Source organism: Phalacrocorax aristotelis, chromosome 6 (assembly GCF_949628215.1).
Source record: "Phalacrocorax aristotelis chromosome 6, bGulAri2.1, whole genome shotgun sequence".
NCBI lineage: Eukaryota > Metazoa > Chordata > Aves > Suliformes > Phalacrocoracidae > Phalacrocorax > Phalacrocorax aristotelis.
In genome coordinates this window covers 43,178,589-43,200,948 of record NC_134281.1, presented here as the reverse complement: position 1 = coordinate 43,200,948, position 22,360 = coordinate 43,178,589, and the positions used below count along the sequence as shown (strand labels likewise).

Sequence of the window (22,360 nt, the reverse complement as noted above, 5' to 3'; positions counted from 1 at the left end):
TGGGGTCTTTTTGTGATGAGCTATCCTCACTTTATTTGACTGGTTGGTATAAAAGCTTTGTGTATACAAGTACATTACTCATTATTTACTGGTCATGGTTGTAAGGTTGTTTAATTTTGCAATAGTCCCATCTAAGGGATGATTCTTGCATTGCACGAAAGGGAGAAGAAGGAAGCTTTGCTATCGTTTGCTTTGTATAACGTTGCCCTTGTGGAAACATTGGATAGCCATCACATTTGCTGTAAGACACAAAATGCCAGACTTGTGGCTTTCTGGACATGGACGTTCCACTAATCCCAGAGAAGAACCAGAGGACTGGCATGGAAAGAGAATAAAAGAAACATGAGAAAGAAGATAGGTGTGGTGGAGAATGGGGCTTTTCTTTTTTGGCACTAAATCCCCAGTATCCCCACCATCTCCCTCTCCTTACTCCCACTCTGGTACTGTTCATTCTTTCCTCTTGTATTCTTGCCTTCTTCTTATTCATGCCTTTCTTTCTGTTTAAAATTTTCCACTTCTTTTCTCATCTTTGATTCTTCTTCTCTTCTCCTATTCTGTCTTATTCCTCTTCTTTTGTTCTGTTTCTCTCTTTCCCTGCTCTTTCCATATCACAGTCCCTTGTCTGTGTCCTTACATAATAAAAAGTGAAGAGGAAGGGATGGCTTTTATGGCTTATTCAGTGCTGCTCCCTCAGGTCTACTCTCAAGGCTTGTAGGAGTTCAGTGTTGTGGTGCATCCTGGTTTATGGGTACAGCATAGCCGCACAGCACTGACTGCACTGTGCCAGTGTTCTTGGACTGGAAGAGGAAAGATTTATGATGGCATTGATCACAGTGCTAAAATAAACTCCCTCCCTTAGCCAGAGGAATACGAGTTTGTAAATGCCAGCATTTTATACACAAAATGAAGGATACTGGCTAAGGAAGCCAGCTGCCTAGGTTAGCTGTTCAAGATCTGAAAATGGCAAGTCTCTAAAAGCCAAGAGACAGAAAAAGTCATTTATATTAAAACAAACTTTGTCATGAGTCATTTGACTTCTTTTTCTCTTACACACATAGTTTATGTCTCAGGCCTTCTAAGGCCTGAGTAACATCTGATACTCTTTAGGCTGAGACAGCTCTAATAGGAGTAGGTTCCTGCTTCCAGTTACAGTGTACCACTTAGAATTCTATTTAATTTGAATCTTGTGTTTACAGGCTGTAACTATTACTTATTTGTGATTTTTATGGTAATAGAAAAGATTGTTTGTCTGTGATTCAGCCCCAGCCATGCTGTTGAATAGCTCTATGTCCTCAGCAGCAGCAGAGAAAAAGTGACCCAAGAGGGGCTTTGACTTTTTGCCTCATTCATTTTTCTCATGAGGCTTCAGTCGTGCAGGTCAGGCAGGCCAGCAGGCACGACTAGGGATGCAGGTCCCTTGCCGTCCCTCCCAACCACTATCTCTGTCTAACAATATCAGCAGAGCATTGCTCCACATTTCTCACGCAGCTTGCATATGAGCTGCATGTGATTTTTCTTCCCTTCTACTTTAAAAGAGATAACACCGAAGCGTACACTGTCTGAAAAATATAGCTTTGGGGTTTTTTTTCACTTTTTGTTTTTTTGGTCGTCTTCCTTTCCTTCGTCCCCTCCTTTCTGCTCCCAGGTTTTTGTTTAAATATTTTTACCAAGTGCTTCAGGTGTGAAAATAGTTAATTGCAGCTAGAAAATATGAAAGGTGTATGAATTCTTCAGGTCCCATTAACTGCTTGTGGCAAGGCTTTTACAGCCCTGAAAGGGGAAAGTGAAACACAGACGAAGGTCAGAAAAGCTTATGGGGTAGAAAAGCTTACGGGAAGAAAGTGTTCAAACACCCCAGCCAGCTTCCCCTGGCAAGGGTAAGCTAGAAGTGACTGCACCTTAATTAAGCAGCATGACTCTTGTTCCCCCTAGTGGCTAATTAAACGGCATGTTTTTCACACGACCATTTTACTTAGCTTTCTTTGAACTTCCCTGCCTAATTGTACTCCCATCCACATTGTTTGCTATGTTTTATAACTTTCTCAATTTCTCTGAATTATGGCATTTGCCATTCATTTGATTGTGACTTCAGGAAGCAGGAAAATGTGCTATGAATAGGTAATGCCTTACATCTGCAACACAGCAATACAATTTAGGCTTGGAGAGGTTTTTGCACATATTCCACCCATGCATAGTGGATTTTTTCTGCAGCGTTAGCAGTAAGGGTTAAGGAAGAAGGGCTTTTCTTTGTTTATCAGCATCGCTGTTCATATTGTGACTGCTCAAGTATGACCAGATACAAATGTCCAGAAATGTTAGACGCTTCAAATCAGCAGGCTTGTTTAATGTCCTTGAGATAAGAACTGAATTGCCTGGCTTCACAGTTCAAACAAATACCACTTAAAATGTAGTGTAATATTTCTTAGTGACAGAGGAAAAAAACCCTGTATTTTCCCTTGCTGTTCTTATTAGCAGCCTGGTAATGGGAGATAATGTATATATTGGGAGAAACTCATCAGCTATACTAGTTCAAGTCTAACATAAGCCACTGTAGTATCAAGTTCTTCTGAGTTTACCTTGGTATAAATAAAAGGAGAATTTTGCCATGAGAAAACAATGTATGTTACTTAACTTGAGAGTCAAGAGTACATGGATTTTACTCCCAGCTTTGCCACTGACTCTGTCTGTGACTTTGGGCAAGTGTTTAAGTTTGTCCTTCATCCAGTTTGTGAAACAGATCTGGTGTTGTTTAAATACCTCATAGGCTGGTTTTATAGTTACATTAAAGGTGATAGAATGAAAAGTGCAAAGAAAATGAATGATGATGCTAAAGATATTGTTCTGGTGGATTGAAGTAAGTAAGAAGGGAAAGGCTAGTAGGCTGACAACCCAGTTGCACATAATTGGAAAAATCTTTTGACTTCTGCACAGGAAAACAAAAGTTTACTTTAGAACTGCAACCAGTTTCTTATGTGTGTGAATTTTCATTGCTGTGTATATAATATGAAAGGTGGCTGATATAGTATGGTATGAATACAACTCAAAAGTTTATATCAATTTTTAATATTTACAACTCAGAAGTTTATATCAATTTTTAATATTTACAGCATTCATGACTTTTAAAAGTTGTGTTGTACATTTACAGTGAAATGCACTTCATGTGCAGAATTCTTGTTTTTAGAAAATATTTGGGCAGCGAAGGAGACCACATCCTTTAAAGCACAAATTCACTCATGGTTTGTATTGGCAATTCCTTAGGAACAACAAAGGCTAATTCAAGATCAGCATTTTCATTCACAGGCATGTAGCTGTAGACATCTAAAGCTGTATCTAACATGTAACTGAGAGACTGGGTGTTCTTTTTGCTCAAGTACAGAGCCTTCTAAACTGCAGTTGAAGACATTGGCTGGAGACTTCTGCAAATCAGATGTTATCCTTTTTTTACTGCAGTGTGATCAGGATTAGCAGAAACAACAGATGCATCTTGCATTGCATTTTTTGATTTGCATCTGAAACTGGTTTGTGACAGGTCAGTAACCCAATGAATGTAATGTAAAACATTCAACAGGATAAGACCTCCTTGTTAGAACTGTATCCTTTTTCTTGCATGTCTGGGTTGTATTTTTTAAAAATTAAGTTACTGGGTTGTAGAATGGCCTGCATTCCTTCTATTCCTGTAAAAATGAAATGACTGACAGCTTTTCAGTTGCACATGATCCTACTGTTTATTAGAAGAGGAAAGGGCAGGAGGGGATCCTACCAAATTTTTCATGTATTATATATATAGAACAGATGATTGAACATGAGATAACTGTATCTTATCAGGCATCAGTCTGTTACTGATCTCATCTGATTTTATATAGGTTTGCACAAATTAATCTAAGACCAAAACCAAGCCTGAGCAAAACAACAGGTAGGTGCATTTAGGAAAGTTGTGTAGTAAAATTAAAGCTTTCATCAGATGAAAGTAATTTAATTCCCCTCTTTTTCTATACTTGTCACAGACAGAGAAATACCTTTGAACAAAACCTAGCTTTTTTTAAAGATTTGCTGTATTAAGCAATTGCCAAAGTACAAAATTGCTGCTAATGGAAAAGCGAAACAAATCTGGGATTTTGAGCTAGCTCAGATTCATGCAAGTAATTAGCCTGTACAAAAGGAGCATTCATCTTGAAATGACAGATAAACGCTAAGGACAGGATTGAAAACCGTAAATATGTTAGCACTTTAAGCGAGAGCACAGTTTCAGCACTTGTTAGACTCATCAGCTGCTGTAAACAATATGGATCTTTGAAATGATCTCTGCCGAGATCTCAGCACATTAGATAATGATATAGTTGTTCATTTTTGCTTCTTCTAAGCTGTTTTTTTCTTTCAGAAAGTACTTTCTGCAAAGAATAGGCCTATGGTGCTGCCAGCACACACACTTCTCTTTCTCCATGAGTAGACCCAGTGAGGGCTGCATTGTCACTGTGGGGAGTAAAGAACAAGCCTGCAGAGCTGGGCGCTGCCTTTCCCGATTTATGCACAAGTGAGGAACAGTATGTGCAGTTGCAGTACAACTTTCCTGTCGTGGCTGTGCCTCTACCCAAGGCTAGGAAAGGCTCTTTGAGGTCATCCAGGCTCAGTTCACAGTTAGGATGCTTCTTCAAATACGTTTTTTAAAAGGCAGGCTGTTCAGGTGGCAGTGGTGGTGGCAGCAGCTTCTCTTGTGTAGCTTTGTGATGGGTTAACAGTGACTGAGCTGTAACAATGGAAGGTTTCGTGTTGTGAAAACTATGTTCAACAGAAATTTGAAACCAATAAATCCGCTTTGCAAAGGATGGTATAAAAAGCTTGGTACTATGATAACTTACAAACATTCACTGACCTCGCCGAGGTTCTGATTGGCGACCTACAAGTAAAAAGCTCCATGAGCCATTTGAGCCTCTGCTATTCATCTCTTCTCTCAGCTTGCTGTCTTCAAATGAAAGGCCAGAACCTCAGCAGCAGGAATTGGCTCAATTCTTAGGGTCAGCTGAATCATGAAGCACAAAGTGTTTTTTCTTCAGTTGTGTCCCACATTGGCTAGACTTCCCTCCTGTGTGTTTGATACTAATCTAGTGATGTTACTGATTCCCATGGAATATATGAGAAACTGAGGTGCACAAAGTTTGTGTCATTTGTCCAGGATTAAAATTCAGGAGCTGGCGTATCCAACTGCCCACCTTACAGTCACAGAAGTTGTGCTGGAAAGAGCTTTCCCCTATAAGCACTTCAGGAGCAGCAGGTTAGAAATTCTCATCGAAGTGAGTGAAGGGGCAAGGTTTGCTTAGGAATAAGAGCCACAAGGTGCAGCTCACTGGAGGCTTCTAAAAAATGGGAAATGGGATGGGACAGCAAAGCAAAAGTAGGAATCGTGACTGGCTGGGTGTTGTAAGGTGAGAAGTCCCTCTGGAGGGTTTCAGTGCTGTTCGCCTTTCCTGGAGATAAAAAGGACAGATTATAAACAAGCTCACCGACCCTCCCACCTAGCCAAAATTTGGAGGTGGAGTCTGTCTAGTGTGCTCTTTTCTGCAAGATCTCAACTTTAAAGATAATGCCTGGGGCAGGAGGTGCTGTATTAGATCTCAGGCTGTGAGCCAGACAAACTCTGCTACCGCTTGATGACTCACCCACATGCTAACTGCACTTTTAATTCTAACTGGTATGTTTTCAGACAGAACCAGCTATTGTTTTGGGGCACAGTCAGTTATAAAATGTGCTCTTTTTCTATTTGCCAAATGAATACAAATGCTTTCTTAGAAGGTCTCCTAAGGAAAAAGATGCCTCAGATACCTCCAAAAAGTCCGGCTGGCAATGCTGGGTGGCAGGTTTAGATTTGCTCATTAAAAGAGGTTATGTAATATTACTGTAATCAAAGGCCCTTTTGTGGCTTTGGGGCAGGTGGGGATTAATAACCCCTGGTTTTGATTTTGGACAGAAAAAGGTCAGGCCTGACAGATAGCTAGAATAGTACTGAGGGTAACTTTTGACATTTATTCTCAAGAATAGTTTCTTCCCAAAGAATTTGTGTAGGTTGGTACCTACATGTTTTTTCTATGCAATAAATCTTATTGCAATACACAGTGAGGTTGTGCACATAAAGAGGTTCCTATTTACAGAGAAGTTGTAATGCTAACGCTGATTGTATTTACCATTTCCCAATGGTCTCCAAGAGATACAAGCCAAACTTTTTAGGAGTAAAGGGAGCAGAACACCTATTTTGATGTGACTATTACAGTTTCCTCATTTAAATCTCTCTGAATTCTGTGCTGCAGGAATCCCATGGTTGAGGTTGGGATTTTCCCTTGCTGCTGTTAGAGCACATTTGGCAACAGACTGGCCATCCCATCTGTCAGACCAGGCTTCCCAGGTTTTTAAGGAACCCAGAGCTTTCTAAAATTTTGTAGCAATATGTATCCAGCATTTAAAGTGCTGTTTAGGAACAACACTCTTCTTAAAGGACAATTTTAATGCAGAAGAGCAAATGAGAGGAGCTTCTCATCCCTGGCTGCCTCTGATTTTCAGACATAGAGAAGTGAGGGTGCCCCTGTTTTTAGAAAAACAGGACAATACCATCAGCTGATCAGTGTGCCTTGCTTCAGCTCTCACTCTATTTAGTCACTTGTAGCCTCTAATTTGGGAAAGAAAAACACTTTCTTGAACAGTGTGCTAGAAAAGGTTGCTAACTCCTTGTCTGTAGTGATCATGGCAAGGAAGCCAGATGCACTCTGCCATAGACAGCTATCATCTCTATACTGTGCTTCACAAGGAGAAATGGCTATGCAGTCCAGTTCTAAACTCTTAACAGATTTCTCATTTCTAGGTTTTACTCTCTGTCCACTGCATGTTGGATAGCTATAAAATACAAGTTTTCTCTTAAGCGGTATTTTAAATTTTTTCTTGGAGATAGGATGCCTGTAAGGTGTCCAGAAAAACTCTCTTACTATTTTAATGCAGTTGTGCTCTCTGTTTTAACATCTCAACCTTCTACTGCTGTACAGTAGTGAAATACTTTTTTTTTTTTTAAAAAAGGTCTTGTGTTTTTTATGAGCCGCTGTCCAGGATAATTTCCCAAATGCAGTCCAGATTGGGTAAAATATAAGCATAGTTCTGAGGTATACTTTTTTTTATAGTAAACCACACATCAAATTAACTAGATAAAAAATAATCCCAAATCAAAACTCACAGCAGGGATTTCCCTCATTAACCTCAGGTAGACACTGGAGCATGGCAAAGCATATATTTGAAAGATGAGGAGAAAAGGAAAGTCTCCTTGGCCAGTGTGGGAAAGATGGAAAGAATGATTAGATGGAGAAGAGTGAAATCTCACTAGTAGTTTCATTTTCTTGATGGAGTAACCCTAAAGAAAAGTGTAGGCAGAAGTTGTTTTTATGACAAAATCCCAGCTAGATACCCCAAAACGCTAAAACCCATCGAGTGTGGAAATGAACAGAGAGGTGTGTGCAGATTAGTTAGGTTGAAAAAATGTTTTGACAGCATAAGTGAACATATGGAAAGAATTGAGAGAACCCAATCCAGTTCCCCATGTGTAAATGATGCCTTAGCTATAGCTCATAAAGCAAATACAGATGCAAAAAGAAAAAAAAGCTCCCTTTCCTATCCCCTCCCCCTACTAAACCCCAATCCATTGCCAGATGGCAAATAAAAGTTTGAACTCAATGACTAAACGCAAGGAAAACATTTAGTATGTTCAGCATGAATGTAAAAAGAGATCAGCTGAATAAATCTGAATTTTTCACCTTGAAGGAAGTGGTGCAATTCAACTAAATATTGTGTCAAGTACACAGCCGAGTGTCAGGATATCCTGTGCGGATGCAACTTCTCTCTTTTACCCTCCCCTTTCCAATGACTTCTGCTTTCTGTCCAGCTCATTTCTCTTGTTGTACAAGTTAGTGTGGAAACACACACCTGCCCTGTCTGGCCCGAAGTTTTTACCACCTAAAATTGAGGGTAAAAGCATTAGGACAGATACTGCAAGCAGAGGGTGAGAAGGGAGCTGGGGAAGCAAAATAACTTGTTCCAGGAGGTGCAGAAGAGCAGTGCTCCCAGGCTTAGTTTACTCCATCACCAGCAGTGATGAGTATGGAGAGGGCTGATTTAGCTTGTAGCTACAGTGTAGTACCCTGCACTGGGATCTGATGTAGGAATCTGCTCTCCTGACCCCCAGGTGAGCTTGCATTCTGTTGAACAGAGCTGCCTGTCAGCATAACATTTCCAAGCCTAAAAAGATGGTTAAATCAATGTATTTTCATGTGGTTTATATGGACAAACCTTCTTAGTCTATTGTAAGAGCAATGCTGTGTGTGGTTAACAAATTTATTCCACCTCAGAAGAGGGTGAGGGAAATATACTGTCTGTCCCAGCTGGTGGTGTAGTCAGGGAGCCTCCCCTTTGGTAAGGAAGCTGTGGCATTGCCACCCACAGTGTGAGACTGGTGAGGAAGCAGAGTGGGTGCCAGGTTGTGGAAACCAGCCTGGTGAGCAGGCTGGGCAGGCCTCCGTGCTGCAGTGATTGCATCTTATCAGTATCCATGCTAGCTGTATTAAAGCTATCTTGGATCTTCATACACAGACATTGTAAACTGGACACACACTTCGTGAATAATCTATACGAGCTCATGTCAGGGTAAATGTGGCTAAACCATGCCCCAGCTCTGGTGCAGACTGCTTAGATGTTACCCACAGACTGTTGATTCATGGCACCCAGTGCCCGCAATCTATGAAACTGAAACAGAAGCTAAACACTTGGGCTCTTTCCATTGCCCAGGTAAGCTGAAACCCCTGCTAAGCTGTCAAGTTTGCATCCAAGCAGCTTTGGGCACTAAGAGATGCCAGCAATGGAGCCCTCACAAAGCAAACTGCTTAATAATTTGATAGTCAAAGGCAACTTGGGGGAGTGCAGAGTCAAATCAACAACAAACCAACCTATATTTAGTAGCAGTGTGCCTGGAGCTTAGATGCAAACATAGTTTCCAACTGATAGATGATGTGGCAATCATAGCTGACCCTCATCCCATTCTAAATTTGGTTTGCGGAATAAGTGGTTAATATCAATCCTAGCACAAGCCACCCTTTACAGCAGCTACATTGCCGCTGCTGCTCGTCTTATGGCTTTGTCAGCTAGCCAGCCTGGGTGAAGCATGAGCTCTGTGTGGCACTGAGCTACAGTGGCTACAGTCTGTCTGACACCCAGTGTAGTTGCTGAAGCAGAGTATAAGTAGGTGCTCTGGAGGTAAAAGTGGTACTGTGGCCTTATCTGCACTTGTCTCTACTGTTACATGATCTCTTTTCCATCTGTTCTTGTCTCTGATACTAAGGAGTGAAAATCATGCTCCTACTGTACAGGACAGGTCGAGTGATACATACTTTAATGAGGCATGGAGGACGGCCATAGAACTGAGAGATCTCTGTACCACCTACAATACAAAATTAGGGACAGACCTAGAGTTTATAAACTGTGTGTACAAGCCAGACCAAACCTGAGGGAAAGCAATGGGTGCAGCCTATTTCAGAAAGAGGTAACTGAATCTTAGAAAAGTAAATTACATGTCCCGAAAAACTTGGGGAATCTGTGGCAAACTTTCTGGATCCTGATTCAGTGCTTGAACCAGAAAATTACCTTGTCTCAGTACTGAGGATCCATCCAGTTGGCCTCTGTCAACTGAAGTTGGATGGTTTAGGGATAGCAAAATGTTGGGCTTCTACTAAGCTACCTGTCTGATTTCCCTCCACCACAGTAACACTCTTTAATAAAAAAATGCGTAAAATATTCCTCTAAGATGGGCCAGTGCTGTTATCAAATGTATAGCTAGTGAGATTCAAAAGGCCAGTGACTCTTCCTGTAAGACAGACTTGAACTCAAGTCCCAGGCTGGTGTCCTGCTTGCTGGACCTCCATCCTTCCTTCTTCTTTTCCCTTCTTCTCTGTAGACTCACTTACACAGACAGACAGACAGAATCACTCTCTCTCTCTGAGGTTTGATATGAACACAGAAATCTATGTTGGAACAGAGCAAAAGGAAAATACAAGCTTGTGTGAAATTTTCCACCTTTTCACTAAATGTATGAAAGCCAAATTTTCACACTTTGGTCTTAGGTGTGAAATTTTTGCTCAGCTCTAATATTTAGCCATAATATGTTTTAAAACTTGGCTCGCTCTGTTCAGAATACCACAGAGAATTGAGTTACAGATTTTGGGCTTTGTGCATGCTGCCAAGATCTGCCCTTATAACTCAAACAAATTTAAGGGGGGGAAAAAACCCACTAGAAAAATATTGTATACGGTCCATCACATGCTTTCTTCATGCAGTCATATACCACTAAAAAGTAATGTTCTGCTAGGGCTCTGTTACATAAATGTGTTCATGTAACGCCTGTAAGCACAGATAAGATGAATTTTGCATCTCCAGGCCATAGGGTAAGCAATCCCTAAATAAAAGCCTGTAAGAAAATAGCAGCCTTGCTTACAATTCTTAGAAAAGTTTAAAAGTATTTCTTGAACATCAGCATTTCAAGAAATCTATTTATTCCCCTCAAATCCAAACATATCTGTGACTAGACTTCTTAAAATGATGTTACTTAGCATCTGTTAGTCTCAGCTTATGTGTGTGGAACAGCGATGAGAGAGAGAGGTTCTTCACTGTTGAACAGTAAAAATTATTACATATAACATTACTTAGTGTATTTGTTATGAGGACTTAGAAGTGTAAACAAAGTCAGTCTGTTAATTTGAAGGCACTTACACCTGCTGAACTCTGCAAATCAGAAATATCTGGTGGGAAAGAATGTTCCTACATTTCAGTCTATTGTGAATGGGGCAACTTTTAAATTATTTGTCTCTGATGCTGGATCTGTGGCAGCAGAGCTGTACAAACCCACCAGAGTCAGGACAAACCTGAGTGGGAGTCTGGGTAATGTTTTCAGGGTAATGAGGGCGAAATTTATGTTTCCAAGCTCTGTGTGGTTCAAAAGTGGAGACGGACTTTCCATGCATACACTCGTGTCATTCTCAGGAATATGTGAAGAACGTTTGCTGGTACAGATTTCTCACTGCGTTTGGCTGTAAGAATGGCAGCATTTGATCACTTGGCTTGTATTGCGACAGTAAAAATGAATATCATTTCCTAATTTTGCATAAGTACTAAGATGAGGTGAATTAACAACTTTAGTTTGGGAAGAAGAGTAAGCCATGCATCTCATTCCAGCTTGTTTTGAGATTCCTGAATTAGATATATATATTAGATATTTATGATCCAAAACTGATTTACAGCAGAGTTGTTTTTCATTCTTCCCATCATTTGTGGGCCAGTCACTCTTGATGCAACAGAATCATGGATGTCACTGGACAAGCCATAAACCAGCAGCATTCACAGAGAAAACTTGCTTAATTTGCATTTGAGTACACCTCTTGGTTTTCATATTACCTAAGGATCCTCCCTCCAAGTAGCTGACACAGTGTTGCTGTAACTGGAGTATGGTATACCCACACAATTTGTTGAGCTTTGCTGTATGCTTTTGTATGTGCAGGCCAAATGTTTTCAGGCACTGAATTTGTACAGTAAAACTTCAGATGATATGTGGTTGTTTTCACTGTTAACAACTACGCTAAGTCAAAGTCCAAAGATTTATTGGGATTATCAGAATGAGTAAGCGGGGAGAACACAGCTGGGAACTTGCATTTGTGCCCAAATGCCTCACCCATTTTACTTTGGATACAATTTTTAAAGTAGAAGCCCAAATTCTTAAGGGGACTGATGTTCCCAGCTCATTAATTTCAATGGGATTTAGTTACTTGACTTTCTTACCTAAGGCTGGCATCCCTATATCTCATTTGGTGTATGCTTTTAAGATCCTACATCCCATTAATTTTCGGTAATATACAACCACGCAAGTCCTTGAGTCACTACTTAAAATCAGACTTAGGGACTATTCACAAGTGGGCTAATCTTCCTTGGCTCCCAAGCTAAAGATAGCCCCTGTAAGCGCCTCCTGTGCACTCCTGATGCCAGGCTGATATGCTTTTCCTGGTGCCTCCTGGCATATGAGAGTAGCTTGCTGCCCTGCAGCTGCCACACAGTGTTAAAGACCTTTTGCTTTTCATTATTAAAGGGACACGGTTGAAATTTCCAGCATTTACATTCTGCATCAAAATAGGGTTTCCCTAGGAAATAGGGTTTTCCCTGTGTTCCAGAAAGGGTTTCCTTGGGAGATCTACTGCCTTTTGAGGCTACCCTCATGTCTTAAACTTATCCCCTGCCCCAGATCAAGCTGAAGAACAGAATTCAGCCACCAGTAGCAAATGAATTTGAATGACTCCTGACCTTCCCAGCTGGGTTGCCCTTCCAGCAGCAAAATGGCACCCTGTTTTGAAATCTTGGTGGGCCTTGGAGAATTTCGTTCCCTGGGCCTGTGTTCCTTCTGTCCTGGGCAGGGTAACCCCGTTTGACTAACTCTCTCTGTGGTAAGCAGAGTGTTTACTGGCTTGTATCTGTCTCAGCTTTGACACTCTAACAAAAGGTTAGAAAGCATGAATGCATCCCTTTATTTCTGCTCCACAGTGCCTCTCTTTTTTTTCTGTGTAAACCCTTCACTTGCCTCTTGCCCAGCCTTTAGAAATGATGATCAAATGCGAACTTTCAGGGTTTATTTATAGCATAGCCTTTATGGAAAGAGAGAAAAGAAATTATTAAAAAGCAATTTTACAAAATATTTTGTTTTAAGAGAGAATTCATTGTGTTTAAATCACTGTATTCATTGTACTGTCTAGACTGGCAAACAAAGAAGATAGAGCATCATTCAAATTAAGACTGTGAAATTCTTGGTGACTGGAATTATGGACTTGGATGTCAACCCTCAAACAAACTATTTCTGAACAGCAGTATTATCACTTTGCTATATTTAAGGCTTTTGGGGACAGAACAGTGCACAAGGTTGATCTGATTCAGTACTGCGATTCTAATGTTCCTTTGTTTCTGATTTCATTAGAAATTCATATTTTCAATGTTCTGTTCCTCTTTGTCCCCAGAAAATTGTTGAAAAGACTCTCCTCTGGGAGTAAAGTTTTTGTTCAAACTAACAATGAGCAAACTGACTTTAAAAAACAAAAAACCACATAACCAAAATGCAAATTAGGAGAGGGAATTCATTTAGGATATTTTGAGCAACCTAGAATGAGCAAGTTGTTGAAAATTGCTGGCTGTGTATTTTTTTTAATGTGTTATTCCACATTACTGTGGTAGGCGCTGTGAAACCTTAATGCTGTGGATTCTCAAAGACCTATGTACTTCCAGTAGATTTAAAAATACAAAAGTATTTTGCCTGATAAACTGGAAAGACATGGCATCTTCCTTCTTAGCTAAACATGGATAGATGGGTGAACCAGCAGAAGATAAGCAGCAGCCAGGCCGTGTTCCGTAGTTTAGATCAGGGCTTGAAGGACTAGTTTTCCTTGAGGGATCCCTCTAACCTGTCCTGCTGCCAGTCCCATCAAAGAATCATAGAATCATTTAGGTTGGAAAAGACCCTTAAGATCATAGAGTCCAGCCATAAACTCAGAGCAGTGGTTCCCTCCCCAGCTGCCTGTCAGAAGACAGGTCCTCTGTGCCAGGGGTTTCAGGCTTGGGGAAACCTCACAGGGAGCATTGGGAAGCTTTCATCTGCCCTGCGCTGTGGAGGCTTGGTTTCACCCTTTGAAGACCACTGCTGCAAAGCACTTGATCTGAAAACTGGAGTGTCGCAGGTGCCCCGTGTGGTGTAGGGCCCCAGCAGGGTGGTGGTGGCACAGGTGGGGAGCGAGGGGATGTGTGGGAGGGAGCCAGGGCCAGGGCTGGGGCTGCAGTGGCCAGTGGGACAGCTGTGCTGACCAAGGCTGCCCTCACACCTTCCATGCCTGGCGGAGTCAGCGCTGGTGTCTGTTCTCGCTTGAACCAGCCTGGGGAAACCTGTAGTTAGATGAGTAACAGCGTAAAAATAAAACCTGTCTGAAGATATGTTTATCTCAAAAGGCTGGCTTATTTCCCAAAGAAGTAGTAATGCATTTTTCAGCACTGGAAGTCGTAAGAGGCCCCAGAGTAAAGCAGAACATGAGTGTGTGGGATACTTATGGCAGAAGCAGAACATGTCCTGGGAACAGTGCTGTGTCCTGTTCTCTTCATGCTGCCCAGAATGGGGCAGCAGCAGGCAGACCCTGCGTGTGCATAGACGGGTGGATGGCAAAGTTTGGCCCTCCCTTTCATTTTTGTTACATCTGAGAAAAAAGTGGATTTGTCTGAGACATTTAGACCCTTTAGATGCTTCGGGTTTATTTTTGTGCAGTATCTCCAAGGCAATTCCAAAAGAGATTTAAAGCAGGGAGCAAGGCGACTCTTTCCATTTGTGAGAGTGCTTCAAGGGGCTTTGCCTTTGCCTTATGTTTTCTGTAAGACACGAAACTATCTGGAAAAGCAGTATTGACTGTAACAGAGGGGATTGTCTTTACTTTCAGGTTTTTTTTTCTGTGTGTTTATTTATTCTTTTGGGTAGCCTCAAATCCAGCTGGCCATGTAAGGGATTTGTAAAAGATAGACTATTGTAAACAGGAACAATGCTTGAGCAAGTATCACCTGTTTAAAAACAGGGAATAAATGCTCCTTTCTCTCACTGGGAAAGACATCAACCTTTCAATGACAATATTTTAATCTGGCTGGTGTGCAGAGTCTCTGTGCCAGCAGGCTCATGTGTTCCAGAGAAAAGAACACACTATCTCACTGGAAGTGTTATTTCAAGGGTGTTTCTTGGGGAATCAAAGCCCAATCAACTTCTGCCTGTATGAAAGAGTCTAGGCATATGAGTGCACAGAAATACTCCCTGCAGTTTTATCAGAAGCACTAACAGTGTAGATCCTGACTGCACCATCACTGGCAGGGGTTTTTACTTTGGTAGAGCCATGATTTAATCCAGCATTAGCTGCCTGAAGTTGATAAATGTAGAAAGTAGGCATTCCACATTCTAGTAGCGCATTTGGTCTGGTGGTATAAAAGGACATGTTGATGCTGAAGGATGGAGCAAACACACGCAGAACATGCCAGTTACTACTGCAGGTTCAGCCAGCCAGGCAGGGCTGGGGACCAGCTGCTGCTCTGGCGCATGGGTGGCATCCCAGGCATTTTGTGCCTAGCTGAGCAAACACTGCTGTGTATGGGAGAAAGAGTACCTGTTGGCTTAACAGGCAGCCCACTTACATCCCGGCATTTAGGTCGTGATCATATTTCTTATAACACAGGGCACATGGGAAACCAGAAGATGTATGGTCTGCCAGTCATCTTGCTTATCCTCAGAGCCTCCCTGCCTGTCCTGGGCCGGTGAAACCGTGCTTACATTCTGCATCTACGTTGTAAAGTTCTAGATCCTCTAGGTCCAGATGTAAATGCTGGATTAGTGGGAAGCAAAGATTTTACTACAGCAGGTATTACAGCCAATAAAATAATCCAACCTTTTTAAAAACTTAGCCATAGTATTTGTCTAGATGGCTTCCAGCAGCAGCAGCACAGGCTGACTGTTCTCCAGGGGTCATTCTGGTACTCTGACAGTGCTGTGCTTCAGGCACTAACATTTGAACAGATTTAGGGTCCTGCTTAGAAACTATGAAGACTGACAGAAAGTTAGTCAGATGCTGATTCTTGAATCCTGAGCTTTTATGTTTAACACTGTTGCATCTGAAAGCTATTGCTTTAATGCTCCTTGTGAAATAACTTCCACTGAAAATAGTCTGTTCCTGCTGCCTCCACCCTTGCCTGAGAGCTTGACCCTCTACTAACATCAGTGATTAGTGTCTCATTCTAGTGGGATTGTTCAGGAGAATCCACAGAAAATCAGAATCTCACAGAGATCAGAAAAGGAACCAAATTATTCAGTCCGCTCCCTTCCACATGGGGCTCTGTCCCAGAGACTCCTTCTGCAGGGGATTCTGCAAGATCTCTTCATCTGACTTTGTTTTGGCCGAAAGCAGAGTAGGATCAAAGTCGGTCTCTTAGACCTTTATTTTGGAATGTGAGGGCAGCTTTGGGCTCCGTAACAGAACTTTGCAAGTAACCTTTAGCTTCTGGAGCGCACTCGAGTCCTCCCTTGCTGCAGGGAATTGATACTTTAAGAACATGATTAAGGGTTCTCATGTACAGTGTCATTTTATTTGAGAAATCTCCCCTCTGGGGATGCAGTGTTTAACATTTCCTTTGGTTAGTGTAAATAATAAAAGATAAGTCTGTTCTGCCTCTGACTCCCAGTAAGAAAGAAGAACAGATTTTGGTTTACTGAGGGGTCTGCACTACTTTGTTCTCATGACTACTATATAATGGGATTGAACATATTTTAAGCCATCTGGTCTGTTCAGCCGGAACAAAATACATCAGTAATGTTCCGATTGGTTTTGAAACATCTTGTTCTTGTCAAAAAGTATTTTAAATCAAAACAGGCTTTTCCAGTTTGTTTTTGCCTTTTACTAGGAGGCCATGGCGAAAATGGGGAAAATTGGGAGAGTCGTGCAGCCTAACCACGAGCATAAAAGGTAATCCTGACTTTGCGTGCTCATCCGTGAGAATTTACTGAAGGTGGAGTTACGGTCCGTCCCTGTATGGCTGTGCCTTGAAGGCAGCAGTATTTATCGCCCGGGTTTTTTAAGGGTGGTTCGGGCGTCCGGCTCCGTGGGCTGGCCGCGGGCAGGCGCTCGCCGCCGGCGGGAGGCGGCTCCGCAGCCCGCCGGGCTCTGCCCGCGCCCGTGGCTCCCCCTGAGGGCGAGCGGGCGCCGCCAGCAGCGCGACGGACGCGGTTGGGACCGCCGCGGGGCCGAGGGCAGCTGGGCTGGCTTCCCCCGGGGGCGGCGCTCCCCGGCCCCCGAGGCCCCCGGCGGCGGCCCGATCCCGGCGCGGCGGGGGGCGCGGCGGGGGGCGCGGCGGGGCCGGGGCGGGCGGGGCGCGGGCGCCCCCTGGCGGCGGCGGGGCGCCCTGCGGGGGGGCGGCCACGGCCCGGTGCCCCCCGCTCCCGCCGCCGGGGGCTGCCGGGGGAAAACCGCCTGAAAACCAAAGCTGGCCGCAGGGTAAACAAAAGGTGTAATCATAACCTGAAATCACTTGTTTGGGTGGAAACTGAGTGCGGCACGCAGGACGCTGCTCCTAGCAAAACTCGTAATAAGGATGGTAAGTGGAGGAAGTAAACGTGTTTATTACAGGGGATTTAAATCGAAAAATCTCAGGTTTTGTTGAAATTAACTTTCTTACACAGATTTTATGACAAGAAATACAGAGTGTTTTTGAAACTTGTGGAACATCAGAGGGAGTATCGCTCCATCATGAACAGCTCCTAATCCAGAGTCATGTAATCTGGGAACAGCAGGGTTAACGAATTTCCTGACACTTGTGATGAGGGTAATTTCTTCTTACTGTACTGTCCATATTAAAAATAATCTTTTATCATTTGAAGTGTACATTTTAATTGTTAATGAGAAATAAAATGCACTCACTTTGCTGTGAAGCACTGTGTATTTTCTGTCAACAATCCCCACAGCCAGGGATGAGGAAGAATCATTTGCTCCAGTCAGTGAAGACACAACAACCAGCCGCGGGTACCCCAGTGCCGGTATTTAGACTGGCCACAAGCAGGATCAACAGCACAAGGAGCAACATAACTAACTCAATGGACTTGAGTCGCTGCCCTTTGCCATGTTTAATCCCAGGTAACTACACTTGGCATTGCACATGGTGCTTTTAAGTTCGCTGTCTGTACAGCTAAGACCCAAACATGATTTCCATTGGAAAGTTCTGTTTGGGATTTTTTTTACTCTGGTTATAGGACTTCTTTGGTAGCTGGTATTTGAGAATCACTTTTGCAGATGTGCAGTGCTTTTCTCTCTGTTTTCTTCTGTTTCCTGCTGTCTTTTTTCTGTCTCCATTCTTGCAGCACAGTCGCTTTGCTATCAATAATTTGTGCCATTTTGTCTTTGCAAGTAACTCGCCCTCAGTGTGCGTTAATCACTGTGCAGATGTGAAACAGCCTGCTGTTGACATTGAAAGACTAGGTTGAGCAGACACAGTTGCTGAAAATATGTACATAATGCAGGTGCGTTCCTTCCATCCTGCCAGCTGCCTTGTGGGGAGTCAGCCCTGAAACAGCCCAGCTCTCCCTGTCCGTTCTCATCAAATTGCTTCAGCCAGACCCAGCTCAGAGCATGTGCATCTACACAGCCTGCCAGCTGCAGAGCTGAACTCAGCGACAGCAGGCACGGGGAATGCAGAGGGAGAGAGATAGGGGTTTCCTTCCTTAGACTTGCATTTGTCAAGGCTCAGAAACCTTCCTGGCTGCCTGCTGGCCAAATCCAGCTTTTATTTGTTCCCAGGTGATTTCGAAGATTGCTCTGTATAGTGAGTCCTACAAGGTACTGCCAGGCTCACAACGACAGGTCGTGGCATAACTGGGCTGTGGAAGGAGAGAGTTTGGACACTCTGGTTGTATACAGCAAAAACGTTTCACCCGACAGTACAAATTGTTTTGATCTTGCAAGACCCAAACACCGCGAGTGCCTTCAGTGACATTCAGAAATTCTTTCTTTCTCTGCCATTTGTCTGTTACTTCTTAATAAAAGATACTATTTTGTTTAAAAAGCAAAACCAGGGTACCCAGCTGAAGGAGGGGATTTAGAAGCGAGGGGTGGCAGAACAGAAGAGCATATTCAGATCAGCTACAACTCTGGTATAAGTCACTCATGAGAACCCTTCTTTTCTTCACACTGCAAACTGCCACCCTCTTGGCGAGCCTGTGTTATGCAAGAGGAACAACATACAGTCCCTTTCCATGGAGTCAGTATTTGTATAGATGGACTCCATCTTTATACACTTAGCTTGATAGAAATTCCGTTCTTTAGTATTGCCATAGGCTGTAATTCCCAGTTAAATGCAAACAGAAGTTACACAATAACAAAATTGCACTTGGAGAACTTGGAAAATAATAGTTTCTGGGTTTTTTTCATGTCAGTAGTCAGCACTCAAAAACATCTGGTAGTTTTTTTAAAGAAACAATGCACTTCCTGCCTTGTAGCTCATGGAAAAGCAATTGTTGCCATTTCCAAAGTACCCATTGTTAAAAGAAACAGCTTTACAAGTTCAGGGACATAATTAAAGACAATGAAAGTTGATGGGAATAAAATGAAGAAACATCATAACAAAAAGAGTACAACAAGCAAGAAAACAACTGCAACATAATGGTATATCATAGCTTACAATTCAAGGGCACAATAAAATATGTCAGCTGAAAATACATAGAAAGAAAAAACAGTTGGAGACCTGTGTATTGTGAACAATAAATACTCATAAATTTTAATATATCTATTTCAATATACAATTCATCTGCAAAAATGAAGTCCACTGACTCCAAATACATAGCAAATGTACAGGTTATACAGGGACAGATGCACAGGGTTGTCTGGCACTGTACCAGCATTTTTAACTCTTTGCAGCTCAACACAGACATACACACACACCCCAGCTTCGGTAAACTTCCCATAAACTTCCTGTTATTTATGTTATCATCATCATAAAATTGGCCTTGATTTCTCTGGCTGAACTGGTACCAAGACTTACGAGGAAATCACAAGGACTGTATGAAGTCTAGAAAGGAAACAGTCATGCTGACTTTGTTAAAGCTTAGATGCACAGAGTTCAAGGAAGCTATGTACCTTGCATAGGCTTATGTGAAAGCTACACAAGAGATTTGTTCACATTTCTTGCATGATTTTTAATGCTTTTCTCCCCTTGTAATACTTCTGCTTTTTAGTTGCATTTTTGTTCCAAGCCAGTGTTACTACCAGTTTAATATTATCCATATTTAAATCAGGACTGTACTTACTGCAGTGCTGTACAAAATCTGCATTCCAGTGGATGTGTAATCAGCTGTGATAACACAAAGCACTGATACAAGATTTTGTAGTGATACTATCTAACGTTCCTTGTGTCATACAAGACTTAGCAAATTGTACAGTTTGCTAAGTTCTCAAGATTCTATTCAAATCGAGCCAAGATATAAAATGTTGAAGTGCAAGAGTTCCAAAACTCTTCAACTGCAAGTTGATTGGCATTGTAATTTTAAGCTCTGTTCATAGCTTTAGGCGTTTTCAATTCAGGCCCTTTGTATGAAGATAAGTTACAGAAAAATGCAGCATGAAAGAGTCTAGCAAGTGTACAGTGTAAAACTAGCCTTCTAGGCGCTTGCACGTCGAATCATTTGGCCATGCCAAGTATTGCTGAGTCCTGCTTCAGCCTTTGTCTGCAGCAGAATAACAAATCCATCATACACTGCCCCAAATCGAAGAGAAGGTGTCATTGCTTGAAGAAGTTTGACCAAGGAATCCAAGTCTGAGTCACTCAGGACTCTGACAGCATGCTCTGAGCTGCAGATCTTGCCATATTTACCTCATTAGATGCCATTTGCTGACAAATGTTTATCATGCAAATTAAAAGAAGGGAAACAACCACCATGTCATCAGCTGTTCCAAGTGTCCTACAGAGAGGCCCAGGCTTCATGTCAAACAGGGAAGACAAGCATATGATAGTTCCAAAGGAGCAAACAGCAACTCTTAGGAAAAAAATCCACATGAGACCACCCCAGGTGAAGACACCTCGCAAGGCAAGAGTCAGGAAAAACGGCATGTCATAAAGGTAATCTGCAAACTAAATATTCAGATGAGTTAAGTTATTTTGCCTTCTGATGCATGCAGTTCTTTCAGTTCAGTGTGTCTCCTGAGCACTTTTAGATTCAAATTTCTTGAATGCAGAAACTTCCTGTGCTGTCCAAATCCACCTACACCGTCCAATTATTTTGCAGTGTCTAGAGGCACACTTCTAAAAGGAATCCCCGCTGCCCCACCACTTTGAAAAGAAAGTGCTTGACAGTTCAGAAACTGGACATTAATGGCTGCAGTGAGTATATGCCTGTCTTTACAATCTGGCATCAAGTGTAGGCTAGGAATGCTTGAAAATGAGGCCTCGAGTCTTGCTTTGGTGTGGACAGGGACCATAGGGCTGAGTGATTATTCCTCTTCATTAATGCTAGTTTGTTGGGTTGAAAAATAATATTCTCCTCCACAGTGCTTAGTTTAGCCCATAGAGTGAAACAGACTCCACAGTCCTTTCAGGCCCCCTACCAGGATGTGACAGGAGAGGAAGATTTGCTTTGGTGATATTCTACACCCTGTCAAGAAAGGGCCTCACTGGTGCCTTCAGCCCTCATCTTTCACATCATTTCCACTGCCTGTCATGTCTCTGTACCAGCTGGGATTCCAGCTTTAAGAAAGTGCAGAGCCAGTGTGGACTGTTTGAATTTGGCAATACCTGGCAAAAACCCCAGCTACTTTCTAAGCTGGAATCTGATTTGACATTTTCGAGGCAAGTTAAAACCCTGGAGTTCAAATCTGAGTTCATATTTGAAAGTTCCAACCCAGACATCTTTAGTTCCGCTTTGCTTCCTGTAATTCATCCCACACTGCTTTCTCCTCCCTGCCAAGATGACTGCAGAAGGACTCCTGTGAGCTAGGAGCTCTAAGAAGCACCTTTACTAGAAGGTGCTGGACCCAGCAGTGGATGGCAACACTTCCACTATGGTATTGCCAATAAGGGCATAAAAAGGTAATTCACATAATGATACAAACTAATTCTCATTACTGGGTCTCTATGTGTTATGCGGTACTAGGTAAATGTAGATTTATAAATACTTACGGGTCGAGGTTGCCCTGAGAAACGCTTGTTGTAATCTCTAATGTCATGTACAATTTGTTTACATGGATTATCTTGTTGCTTTTCACAAGAGATGTTATCCAGAAGAACCACCTTCATAAGAAAAGATCGGAATTAGCACAGTTTATTGTAATCTCCTGTATAAAGGACAGTGTTCTGTAGTATGTGTCTCTCCATAGTCTCTCTCTCACAACTGGACTTTTGTCCAGTTCCACAATAGCAAGAACCTTTTCCTTTTATAACCTTCATCCAACCTTCCAGTACAACAGGCAGCCTCTGAGCAGGGTCAGATGAGATTCGGAACTTCCGTGTTGCTTTATATGGGAAGTTATCCCAGAGGTTCAATAAACTATACAAAAGTAAAATGCTGCAGGCCTGTTTAGTGTTTCACAGAGTTGCCTGATACGATGTGTCGAATGATAAATGCAAATGGTTGCAGGGTCATTCAAGTCTAAGTGCGTTTTGAAATGCTATGGAAAATTATAGGATAAATAAAGTTGATCCTAAGAGCACAAGCTTGTCATTTTTTATGTATCATAATGCAGATGTCTACAAGGGAGGTAAG

At 42.3% G+C, this 22,360-nt stretch overlaps 2 protein-coding genes across 18 annotated transcripts in view; one reads left to right on the top strand and one right to left on the bottom strand.

Annotated features, from left to right (window-relative positions):
• Positions 1-17,545, top strand: part of FGGY (FGGY carbohydrate kinase domain containing) — a 327,922-nt gene extending 310,377 nt beyond the window's left edge. For all 12 annotated transcript variants that reach the window (XM_075097464.1, XM_075097457.1, XM_075097459.1 and 9 more), the window contains 2 exons: positions 16,522-16,583; positions 17,297-17,545. In XM_075097464.1, coding sequence (XP_074953565.1) covers positions 16,522-16,583; positions 17,297-17,378 — 144 coding nt within the window. In that variant the 3' untranslated portion in view covers positions 17,379-17,545. The remainder of the gene's footprint in view (positions 1-16,521; positions 16,584-17,296) is intronic.
• LOC142059105 (E3 ubiquitin-protein ligase RNF170-like) overlaps positions 3,108-22,360 on the bottom strand; it is a 37,698-nt gene continuing 18,445 nt past the window's right edge. For 3 of the 6 annotated variants that reach the window (XM_075097473.1, XM_075097471.1, XM_075097474.1), the window contains 2 exons: positions 21,778-21,888; positions 17,217-20,733 (listed from right to left, as the gene is read on the bottom strand). In XM_075097473.1, coding sequence (XP_074953574.1) covers positions 20,428-20,733; positions 21,778-21,888 — 417 coding nt within the window. In that variant the 3' untranslated portion in view covers positions 17,217-20,427. The other 3 variants (XM_075097475.1, XM_075097472.1, XM_075097476.1) reach the window with 3 other exon arrangements.